General features: G+C 42.0%; 1 protein-coding gene across 2 annotated transcripts in view; it reads left to right on the top strand.

Annotated features, from left to right (window-relative positions):
* The window catches only part of cntln (centlein, centrosomal protein), a 105759-nt gene that overhangs the window by 37589 nt on the left and 55036 nt on the right, over positions 1-13134 (top strand). For both annotated transcript variants that reach the window (XM_028457186.1, XM_028457195.1), the window contains exon 13: positions 6592-6708. In XM_028457186.1, the coding sequence (XP_028312987.1) occupies positions 6592-6708 (117 nt within the window). The remainder of the gene's footprint in view (positions 1-6591; positions 6709-13134) is intronic.

Here is a 13134-nt window from a genome sequence, read left to right as displayed (position 1 = left end):
AGCATCCGTACTCTGATCAAAGTTGCGCTCATAAACAGATTCCCCCTGATTCAGAGCAATTAGCCGCAGCAGCGTGGAAAAGTTCTCTCCATTTCCTCCTGCTTAATAATGGAAACAAGGATACCATTGGGGAGGATGCACTGAGGCCTGAAGAACATAGCTCTCTCATGGCTCCATGTTCAACAGCTTTTAGTCTCACTGTGAACAAATTAAAATGTACAAGCTTTACCATGACTTAATAAAGCTTCTCACACATTTTTCAAAAGAAGAAGCTGATAAACTACCATACAAACCTAAAGAATTTATATCTAAAACAAAGCTGTGCATGATAAATGGTTGGCTTTTGGAGCCACACACACTAGCGTGGCCGTCACTGTGTGCTTGCAGTGGACTCTTTGACTGAAAAATTCATTAAGATGATTTTTTTTAATAGCTTTACACAGAAAACCAAACAACACATTCACAGAAAATGTGCATTCAGTCACGCAAACACAGCGACTGCTCACAGCAGCATTAGCAGTATTAAATGAAAACGAAATGTTATGTCTATAACTTCTGTTCCCTGAAGGAGAGGAACGAGGTACAACACATAGTATGGGATATCACGCCCCCGCTTGGCCTACTGAAGAAAACCTCTAATCACGCCTTGAAGGCAGATGATCTGTGATGACGTAAATGAGGCTTTGCCTGCCTCATAAATACGCTGTCATCACAGTCATCCTTCAGTTCAGTAGCCGCTCTTCACCGAGCCCATCTGTGTAGCGGGGCAAAGAAGTGTTGTACCTCGTTCCTCTCCTTCAGGGAACAGAAGTTATAGACATAACATTTCGTTCCCTTTCAGTCGATTCACTCGGTACAACACATATAGTATGGGACATGTATACACGCCCCGCAGAGCAGCTATGAACCGGAAGCCAACCTCCAGCACCTCTAGTGCATGCTAGACCCAGTGGAAAGAACCGAATGGGCCACCGAAGGGGCCGTTACATCCAGACGGTAAAACCGAACAGAAGTGTGTGGTGATGACCAACTGGCAGCACGACAGATGTCACTCAAAGATACCCCACTAAACAAAGCCCACGATGTACATACGCCCCTGGTCGAATGTGCTCTCACACCCTGAGGTAACTGAAGACCCCTGCTGTTGTAGGCCAGGGAGATAGCCTCCACAATCCAGTGAGAAAGCCGCTGTTTAGACAGGACTTTACTCTTAGCTGGATTAGCAAAACACACAAACAGCTGGTCACATAAACGCACACTCCTAGTGTGGTCTATGTATTCACGTAGAGCACGTACAGGACACAAGGAATGTAACCTCCTTTGCTCCTCAGATGCAAAAGGAGGAGGGCAAAAACTCATTAGCTCAAAAATCATGGAGCTATGAGCTGAAGGGATGGTCTTAGGCACATATGCCATGTTTGGGCGTAATGTGACCTTAGAACCATCTGAAGTGAACTGGGTACAAGAAGGATGCACTGATAAAGCATGAAGATCGCCCACTCGCTTAGCGGAGGTCAAAGCGAGAAGTAGTGCAGTCTTATATGACAGAAATTTCGTATCTGCTGACTCCATAGGCTCAAAACGGGGGCCACAGAGAGCATCCAGCACTACAGTTAAATCCCATGAGGGGATGATGGATTTCACCACAGGCCTCAGCCGGTGAATTCCCTTTAAAAAACGCATGGCCAGCTAATGCGCACCTGGCGTCACTCCATTGAAACCAACATGGCAGGCAGATATAGCCGCCAAATAAACCTTAATAGTGGAAAAGGACAGACCTTTATCCAACAATTCCTGAAGAAAAGTCAAAACCTCCACAATTGAACACTGAAATGGGAGTACATCTCGGTCCTGACACCATTGCTCTGTTATGGAAAAGAACAGGGGGCAGTGGGCGTTTGCCCTGGAAGCAAGGAGGTCCACCTCCGCCCTGCCAAATCGAACCCATATCTGAGCCACTACCAAAGGGTGTAATCTCCACGCTCTCACAAGGGGACCCCCTCTGGAGAGAAGGTCTGCACCCAGGTTCAGGCATCCTGGAACATGAGTGGCTCTCAGAGAGCAGGGGAAGCAGGGGAAGTGATCGTGTACTCCCTTGCCTGTTTATGTACGAGACCACTGTAGTGTTGTCCGTCCTGATCAGAACATGTTGGTCTGATAGCACAGAGCGAAAATACTTCAGGGCCAAGAAAGCTGCCAGCAGCTCCAGATAATTTATGTGAAGCCTGCTCTGTACTGAGGTCCAGAGTCCTCTCACTGCTGCTCCGTTGCACAGAGCCCCCCATCCCATCAGGGAGGCATCTGTGGTCACCACTTTGCGAAACCACACCCTCCCTACCGGGGAGCCCTGGCTTAGTAACCCGGGATCCCTCCAAGGGTGGAGAGCCATCATGCAAGACGGAGTTATTATCAACATCCGCTGGAGGTGACGCTGTGGACACAGCCGGTGTGAGCGAGACCAGCGCTGAAAAGCGCGCATCTTTAACAGTCCGAGCGGCACTACAGCAATCATAGACGCCATCATGCCCAAAAGCTGCAGGACCAATCGGAAACGTAGTTTGCGTCCCAGTTGAAAATGAGCGAGGCAGCGGTGAAACGCGGCCACCCTGCCCTCCGACAGATGCGCTCGGCCGGTTAAAGAGCATATCTCCAGACCGAGGAAAGAAAACTGCTGACTCGGGGTCAGCGAGCTCTTTTTCATGTTCACTGAAAAGCCCAGAGCTCGGATATGGGACAGATCTGCTGCTGACTGCTCTCTCGAACCCGCTAACAGAGCCCAGTCGTCCAGATAGGCTAAGACACGCACGCCTTTCTCCCGCATAGGAGCTAACGCCGCCTCGACACATTTGGTAAAGGTGCGAGGGGCGAGCGACAAACCGAACGGAAGCACAAGGTATTCGTAGGCTACACCTTCGAATGCAAACCTTAGAAACTGCCTGTGGTCCGGGTGTATTGCCACATGAAAATAAGAGATAGATAGAGTCAGCCACAGGTGTCTCTGTGACACCACGGAAGACGCCATTCCTCTGCCGAGGGAGAGCGCTGCACAGCGGGACACCCGGAGGATATAATCCGTGGCGACCCTCACCTCGTTAAGGAGAGGAGCAAGAGAGCTGTCGGGGGAAGCAGCGAACTGAGCTCAGCCAGCCGCAAAACCTGATAGGTCTGCAGCATGGTGACAGAGCTCAGTGCACGAGCAGTGCTGGCCTGCGCTCTGTAGATTTTATCCAGCTGCGAGGAGGAAAATCTACAGTGCTTGGAAGGAAGCGATGTGGGGCCGCTCACGCCATGGTTGTGAGAAGGCGCCAGATACGCAGCCAGAGAAGGCTCCATAGGTGGAGGGTTGACTAAGCTAGCCTTTTCCGCTCCATCCAAATCCAAAAACTGTCCATAGCCGGGCACCGTGACGCGGGTAGACAGTGGTTTGTTCCATGTTGATGTCAACTCCGAGATAAAATCCGGCAACATGGGCAGGCTATTCTTAACCACCCTAGGCTCGGGAGGGAGAAAAAATCCTGCAAACCGTGACGGTTTTTGAACCGGGGGAGGAGAGGGCCACTCCACCTCCAGTCTCTCAGCTGCACGGCGGCACAGAGAGTAGAAAGATGTGTCATCCTGGTTAACTGGCGCAGTAGCGGCGGCACATTCCCCAGGCGACAACGCATCTAGCTCATCCTCCGACAAACCATGAACGTCCAGACCGATGTCTAGCACGTCATCGTCCTCACGGTCGGCTTCTAGTCCTACCAGAGGCAGGTTAGAGCCCTCGGAGAACTCCGGCTCGACCTCGGCCAACCCGTGCACGTACTCCATGTGGTCAGCCCAGCTAGTAGTGGGGACTTTGACCACAGGTTCCTCATCTGCAAAGGAACGCCATACAAATGACAAGTCTGTCATTTATTTTTTTATTTTTTTTATTTATTCAGTTCATTTCCGACATGGTTGCATTCACAGAAATTCATTTGACATTCAGAGCAAAATCACATCATTTTTTTTTTTTTTTTGGTCCTTTTTTTGTCCTTTTTCATGCCGGAAAGGGCAACGGAAAAAAGCATTATGCTTATCCAGATCCGTCCCCTAATTTGAACACTGATAATTTTACATCCAACCTCGTTTCATACTTTGTTTAACTAAGCATATAGCGACACAGGCTAAACAGAGGCAATGGGTTGAGTGGAAGGTGTATATTACTGGGTCAGCTTCTTGGTGACCATCACAAATTATTATTGGGCATCCATAGTTTTTTGGGGTGGATGGTTTATAGCCTGAGCCTGTCCATATATGGGCATATTTAAAGGGGCAGTATTATGAAAAAATCACTTCATAATGGTTTTGCTACAGTGATATACATCCCTTTAGTCTCATTCAGAGAGCCAAAAGTTGAAAAAGTTCTGTTTCCGTCCTCCCTTGCTATTTCACAATTTGTAAAAAGTAATCTCCAAACGGACAAGTTGGATTTTTCGTTGGATTTGACGTCACAACACCGAAACTCCTCCAACTGACAATCCTGGCTCCTCCTACCCTATAAGAATGTGAGCTCCTCCCTGTCAAACTACCTCAGAGGTAAAACAAACACTGTGGTTTAAGATATATATAGAATATAGAATATACATTGTCCTTTATTGTTATAGATATGAAGTTACATACACAAAATGTGTTCTCTGCATTTAACCCCTCCCTGAGGAGCAGTGGGCAGCCACGGTGTAGCGTCCATGGAGCAGTTAAGGCTGTTTTATGCTTGACGCATCAACAACGCATGTAGCATTTATACTCCGTGCGGTTTACGCTCCTAAATTGCAGTGTATTACAAACACATGCCAACCACGGTACAAAAGTATTGTGGAAAAAGTAGCCATTGTTTACACCATGGTGGCGACTCGACTGCGTCTACTTCTCAAGGAAGAGGAAATTTGTTGTCTTTTGTTACTGCAAAGAGAAAGCGAAGGTGGTCGACTCATCCTTTAAATCGTAGGAGGGGGAGTACAATTTGCTTGTGAGGCCAATCCGGATGGACGAGGAAGTACACTTCAAATATTTTCAGATGTCAGCCCACAGATTTGATGTTTTGCGGCATCGCATTCAACCTTTCATTAAATATTCAGCTGTGTGTGTGTGTGTGTGTGTGTGTGTGTGTGTTTTATTATGGTTAGAGCTGTTTATTGTAGGTGTTAAGATGCTGTTAAAACATTTCCTGTTTGTGGTTGGGGGGGACACGGGGGAGATCTGTACTCTACAGGGACAGAGGCTGCTTCTCCTCCGGGGTTTACTCACGCTCTTATGGTTCAGTATAGAAAGAACAGGCCATTTTGCTATATACAGTAACTATATATTATACTATATAACATAAGACTCGCTACCTGTCCCGAATGCTGTGGTGGACTCTACTCATAGGCATGCACACAAATCTCTCCTTCCTGGGCTCACTCTCACACACACGCACATCAGCCGCACGCATCAGCAATATACATGATGTGGTGTGTGAGCGTGTGAACAGGTTGAAATACGTGTCTCTCACGCCCAATGCGTCAGACTTGAGAGCTTTGGAAGTGTGAGCGTGCGGCTCAGATGCCCTTCCCCCTCTCATGTCTGTCCGGTCTAACCCGCATTGATTTCAAACTAAAATGAAAATAAACGTTTTGAAACGTAAGCACCAAAAAAGTCCATAATAATGGATGCGCAAGCTGTTACAAAACTTTCAGGTCGATCAGACACTGCGTCAGGAAGATAAGCGCTCCGCGCACACACACACACACACACACACACACACACACACACACACACACACACACACACACACACACACACACACACGCACACACAGAGACCTTCCATGTATTTATAGATAGATGTGCAGTTTGTTGGCTGTAAACAATAACAAGTGTGTGGATAGCCAAAGACAATCGCTATGGTGATCAGCTGTGGTGTGGAGTTTACATCTACAGCCCACTCATGCATATGCATGAAGGCCCCAAAACAGCCTGTGTGTTGGAAACGATCTGAAAGTGACTTTTCAGAGGGCTAAAACTCTGGAAAGCAGGTGAGTTTGGGAAAATAAACCTCAAATATTGTTGTTGGGGTTCTTAGAACAAATGGAGATTAAAAAAAAAAATAGCATAATACTGGACCTTTAAGATTCAAAGGAGAGGTTCAATTGAAGTTCCAGCCACTAAACACAAAGTGTCATTAAGTATTAATAAGTAAGGTGTAGACATTAGAATTACCTTGTTTGCAAGTGCTTTTTTTTTGGCCATTATTTACATTTGCATGGCACACAGGGAATGCTCTGCTGCCCTGACACACAGGCTGTGCCCTGGGCTTTACCAAACATGCATATGTGTGTACATAATTTGCCACTGAAATGTCAAAGTCAAGGCTGCTCATTTGAATACTGCTAAAGATGGCTGAACAGCAGAAATAGCGTGAGACTATGGGGTCTTGTTACCCCATGTGATTTTGCCAGAGGCAGCAAGGTGATGTATATTGCCAACTATTTTACCTTGGTATGCAAACCTGCAAACATAATACCAACATATATGCATGTATTTTCCTGAATTTATCCTTTAGTATGCTGATATGTGTTTGTGTATACAGGACAAGTGGCAGGACACAGCGTGCTGCATCATGGCAACTTCGACAAGAAAACAGCGATGCTGTGTGGAATGAGCTGACCTACCTGAAAAACCTCACCAGGAAACTCTCCATTGAAAAGTATGTTGAAATCACTTAAGGTGCTGAAAGTCTAATCCTGTCCTAACTTTACTGCACACATTTACTGACGATGATTGTCTGGTTTTCATTATCTGTTCATCACAAAAAAAGTAAGATCATTTGAACAAGTCATTACTAAATATGCAGGTTGTTGCATTCAATTCAGTTAAACTTTATATAGCGCTAATTACAACAATAGTCATCTCATAGCGCACGTCACAATTAACAATGTCATCTTGGTTTGTAATTGCTCGGTTGTTGGTATGTCTACTTTAGGACTTTATGTATATTAATCTTTACATTTCTTATTATGAAATACTTTTCTGCTTCTCATCAACTTAAGTCACTGCCATGGTGTTTTTTTTAATTTTTTTGTATTTTTTACCAAATAAAACAATATTCTACACAAATAATGGTGGCCTAGTAAGAAAGAACAGGCCCCTTTCCATTCCCAGACAAAGTTGTTTGTATCATTTAGCACTTTTTAAAATTGTCTTTAAAACTTCCCCTCAACAACTGCTCACAAATTCATACATTCACATACATACAGATCAATGTACTGTATATAAAGTTCTCTAGCCAAACACACAACCATAGATTTGATGTCCTTTGTTCTAAAAGTTCTAAACCTATAGGAAAGGCAGTGTACCAAACTGGTTTAAAACTGGTCTTCTTAATTGAACAAAAGCATTTTTAATTGATTTTGGGATGTTTTGCACCTAAATATTTAGAAGATCATGTGCCACAAACTAGAGGTAGTCTTTTACCAAAAGAATATTCTTTGCAAAGAGAACTTAAGTAAGTAAGTAAAATGTGTTTGTATAGCGCTTCTCACAGACAATAGTCACAAAGTGCTTCACAGGAGTATAATAAATAAGTAAAAGAACATGTAATCAAATAAATAGTATAAAGTATAATAAAACACAACCCTAGATCAGGTTGGACAAGAATGCTTGCTGAAACAAGTTTTAAGGTGCTTTTTGACATTTAGACAAGAGAACTTGTAAAAATACAAGCTCCTAGAGTTTTAGATTTGCTGCTTTAGACTATAAAAGTGGATCCCTGAATGTTAAATATTACCAAGAGGTTGTATTATTTTTATTTTAGTTTTTATACAATGTGCCTTATAATGAGGCACTGTGTTTTTTTTTTTTGTAGAATAGATATTTTATATTGTGTTTCTTTCCATGTTGCTTTGTTTTTGTTATTTGCCTCTGCCTTTGTCTCTAGTCTCTGGATGGATGTCTAGTCTTTTTTTGTCTTAAAGATGCCCCAGTAACAGAACCACTAACACTGACCCTCCCTGATGCTTCACAAAGCTTGGCCCAAAGCCACAGTTCGCCCCTCTCCCACCTTCTCCACTGTTCACCTCTCCTCACCTGCTCTCTATCCTGGGCCTCTGTACTCCTCACCACTCCTCTTCCTGCTTGCCTTCCCAGCTGCCTCCCTCCGGTCCTCCGTGATGCTGCACTACACAGAGGCTAGATTTCTGGTCCTTGCCTCCCCTCTGCTCACCCCCTGCCCTGTCCTCCTAATCCCAGCTGAGCTCATTATGTTATAGCCCTGCTGCCTTTCTCCAAGCCTGAACTGTCCAAGCTAATTACAAGCTAGCAGCCCTAGTGCCGCTGATGCTACCTCTTAAGGGATGTCCATCCGCCGGCCTGGCCACGACTCGGCCAGGGTAGTGGGGTATTCAGCTTTGGGCAGGACCTCAGCAAACACGTGGAGTCCTTGAAATTGACCTGAAATGAAAACCATAGGGGACGAAGAGCTGCTCGCCCCTTTCTTAGCTTTGTAACAGGCCTTTCCCTCTGGGACGAGGACCCTCTGTTGTCTACCTGACCAGGAGTACGTTATTTCCCACTTTTCTTTTCTTTGGACATCTGCTTTTATGCAATGTAAACTTGCTCTTCCACAAAAGGCATCTTTCCTGCCAGCCGATTTATTATTATTATTTTACACCTCACCAATAATTGGTTGTAAGAAAGGAACAGAAGTAAACACAGATGGTTAAAGAAAACACAAGCACAGCGCCATTACCTTAACCACTTTTCTCCCTTATAATAATAAAAAAAAGATGCATCATGCTACACTTTAATGACAAAACAAAAAACTGAAGAGCAACAGCAGGAACTTAAAGCAAACAGTAGTTCCCTAGGAAACTGTGTAAGCAGTTAAATCTTGTAGTCCCATTGACCGTATTGTAATGATAGCGCTTGTGAAGGTTAAGCTTGTTAGGTGTTAGTAATGATTCACTAATGAGTAATTAACATGGCAGTATAACATTACAGTGTCAGTGTCTCTGTTTAAACTTCATTTGTCTCTCATTTGGTTTCCTCATTGTCATGATATCATTCACAGATGGTTCCGCTTATCCTTTCAAAAAACAGCACGTGCAAAACACACACTCAAGGCCCAAAATGGCCATTTCCTACAATGAATAAGAAAACTCCTGCACGGGGGGTCCTCACAGAGTTTAAAAATCACTACTCAACCTGGACCATCTTTTTTGATCATCTTTGCTTTTAGACTAGAGGTCAGAGGGATGGTCTGTTAAATGTATCATGCGAGTAATTACAACTTTTTTTTTATTGAAACTACATTGGCTTTCAGTAAAAAAAAAAAAAAAAATGCCATTGAGTTGGTGTTTCATGCCACTGTATTATGTTACATCCATAGGCTTTTCTGAATCTGTTTATTCTCAATACTGTATATGTTTAAAGTTTCCTCAAACATTACACAACAAACTCAGTTATTTATAAAAGGAAAAACTCATCTACCAGATTGCACCAGATATACTGTAGCTCCAAACGCTAAAATAACTTTTCCAGGCAGTGGATTTTATTCATTTTTTTACTTGATTACAAACAAAGGGGATGATGACTGGAGAATGTACATATGCAAGTCATTGTTATTGTTGTATATAAGGTTGAAAAAAGACTATGCTCATGTTAAGTGTGTAATCGTTGTTCCAACAATGTAATGGTGTAATCGGCAAACCCAACATTCTGAGAATAATTTACTCAGGATTTTTTTTTTAAAATGTCGTTGTGTGGCTTTGAAAGCACAGTATCTCTGTTGACATAACATCAAATTTGTAGAAAGGTTTTGTGTTTTCAAGCAAATTGTTGTTTTTACAATTCCTGGAATCCTTTTTGCTTTCAGTAATCACAAACCAATTGCTGATCCTGCAATTGAAATTTGTAATATAGTGATTTGTAATTTGTAAAATGTGTTTTTCTGCCATTTATATTTTTATATATTTCCAACATAATTTATAAAAGAAAATCCAGATACAGAATAAAAACATTTATTTGATGTGTACTACTATTTTACATATTTAATTCTACATTTTGGCATAATTACAGACTACTGATCATACATTACTTAATCAATGTCATTGTCATCAATACCTAGGCATAACCCAAACTGTTTTTTTTTTTTTTTTGTAGGAAGTATTTTTCCACTTTTCCTTTATATTAGAATAAGTCATTGCTCTTTTAAACAAATTAGCTGCTGTGCTGAATATTGATATCAGTGCTAGTACCCATTTTTTTTGCCATACTTTTTTGTAAAGCAAACAGAGAAATTGAAAGAAAATGGATATTTGCAGTTATTGAATGTGTTAAACTAGCAGTGGGGATGAATTCTAGAGTAAAGTTGGATTCAGTTACCTGATTGAAAATACAAGTCTGCTTTATTTAAAATAAGTTGAGGCAGTCGGTATTCATGCCAGAGATCAGGAATGTAAGCTTTTATCCTAATCTTAATGAATGAAGACGTTTGGTTTGGGGTTCATAGATCGGAAAATCATATTACATTTACTGTACACTTGTTTTCTTGCCAGTTACCTATGAAAAAATGGGCATCGCATTGTAACTTTCTATGCTTTAAACAGTTAATCATTGCTTTTTTTCTTCTTCTTTAAATAAGCGATATGATCAGTTCAGCTACCGGTTAAAAGCTCAAATGCGTTTTTTCTAATAAAAAAAAAATATTCATTAAGTTATTTTGTGTAGGAATCTATTTAAACTCAGCTTTTAACCTTTCTTCAGGATACCTCTCGCTTTTTTGCATCATAGGCAAAAGCTCAGACAAACTGATGGACACAGTAAAAGGTAAAAGGCTGAGCTACAGTATGACTGGGCAGGGTGGGCTTGAAAGCTCGCTGTGGGATCATTTTAGCTGCCTCATTATGCATCTGTCTGCAGCACTCCATGTCCGTGTTTGTTAATTGTTGTTAAAGGTCTTTTGCTTTTCTAAAGGCAGGAATTATTTAAGCTCCATAAACAGAATAAACACATGCAAGGCACCCTCATACCAAAAAAATGTGATATTCTGGCGACATCAAAGCATAAATTAACTAGCGATTACTGGAGGGAAAAGCCTTTGAGATCATTTGCACTGCTCCTCTGTAGAGAGTGACCATTATGGACGTGAACCTCCCCAGCAAGCGACGTTGACTCTAATTAATTATAATAAAGTTTTGCCTGATGTTCCTCACATTACTCTTTCTTTTCGTTTCATCTTGTTTTACTAAAAGGTATTAGAAGTAATGAGAGTCTTTTGCCCAACGGACTAGGGCTTAGTTGGAGGAGGGACACATTTGTTCACACAAACACCATGTTTTATGCATGTTCACTAATCAGACAACTAAAATATTCCTAGAATTTTTATTTGATAATTTTTAATTATCGTGCAAGTTTAAGTGTGTTTTTCAGTCTTCGTTTGTCTAAATGCATTCATAAAATTAGAAAATGAAGAATACACTGAAAAATATAAATTAGGTGTACATTAGAAAGCCTTGTTTGTCCATTGCTTTGCATCAATACAATTTTAAAGTTTGGATGGTGTATTGGGTGTAACTGGCCACAAAAAATTATATACTTGTGGCCTCCAGATATATTTTGAATGCAATAGATAGAATTGTAAGGAAAAAAAATTTATTGCTATTTTATGTTTTTTTAGCATTTGAACTATGGCAGTACACCATTATGACATGGATTTACTGTATATTAAAGGCCCATGTTATGCTAAATGGACTTTTCTGTGCCTTAAACATCATAAAGTGCTATTTGGGCTTCATACACATGTCCTACGTGTTTTTTACATTGATTCTCTCAATCGTTAGTTAGAGGGTGATTTACTCCTTTCTTACTGCAGGGTGAGCCAAAACACCTCGCTCCAATTTGATGACACGTTCCCACTTTGATGACGAATTTGATACGGCACTGAGCTGGAGAAGCCGCGCCTCCAGGAAGCTCTCTGCCGTGATTGTCATGGGAACAGATATGCCCACAAAGGTGAGCATTTTAGAGTCCTTCGCACAGTGCTATGTATGTATTTTCTACAGTCTATGTATGTACCGGCGAACGCCCCTCCCCCATGCTCTGTTTCGTGTTTTTAAAGCAGCATGAGCTCAGCCACAGAGTAGGTGGGAGGAGGGCGGGCTGTCCTCTGGCCCTACGTCACCGTGTGGGGAGGAGGAAGTCAGTGTTCCGTCTATAGACACGCCCACTCATGAATATGCATAAGTAGGCAGCAAATCAGCCTGTTTGTGTAGAGTTACTCAGAAAGTGACTTTTCAGAGCTAAACCTCTGGAAAACAGGCGAGTTTGTGAAAATATACCTCAAATACTATGTTTTTGGGGTTCTTAGAACAAATGGAGGTGAAAAATAGCATGACATGGGACCTTTAATGTGTTGATACTTCATAAACATTCGGCAGCTACTATAGCAACCAGGGAGCATTTTGGAACTTGATGGTCTTGTCCTCACTGTTTACTATCACGGTGGATCTTAACCCGTTTACCCATAAACAAAGAACAGTGGACTTCTGAAACTCGCAACCAAAAATAGTATTACCTTATATTTGAATGTATCTTTCTAGTTTGTGACCATCTTGCTTTTTTCCTTTGACCAAGAGATAAAATACATCTTGAGAAAAAAGAACTTTGCCAAGTTATAACTTGTGCTGACAAAAGTGATTTCTCAAGACAAATAAAACCATAGTTTCACCCAAATGATAAAAATGGCAGTCAAGTTGTTTTATACAACCTTTTGGTTGCACGAGGCTGACACGTGGAAGCTTGATTGTTGTACATTTTAGAGTGCTATACACCTTACTGATGAAGTTTGCCATTGTGTGCTCTAAGCTTTGCTTGGTCATACACTGGACATGACTAGACCTAATGAGAGAGTTTACTAACTACTTAATTTCTCGCATTGCATTAGAGATAATAAAAAAAAACAAGACCAGAACAGTGGCATGACACACTTACATCATAGGCCACAAGCATATCAAACCTGGTGCTTGTCTGTTGCCTTTAGTTTCTACTGAAAAATGTATTTTTCTTTTATGCCTGCTGAATGTAATACTACCTCAGGGAATGCTGAAAGTTGGAGGGAATAAAAAAGCAGTTTGCC

This window comes from Gouania willdenowi, chromosome 1 (assembly GCF_900634775.1).
Source record: "Gouania willdenowi chromosome 1, fGouWil2.1, whole genome shotgun sequence".
Taxonomy (NCBI): Eukaryota; Metazoa; Chordata; class Actinopteri; order Blenniiformes; family Gobiesocidae; genus Gouania; species Gouania willdenowi.
This window is presented reverse-complemented; position numbering and strand designations above follow the sequence as displayed.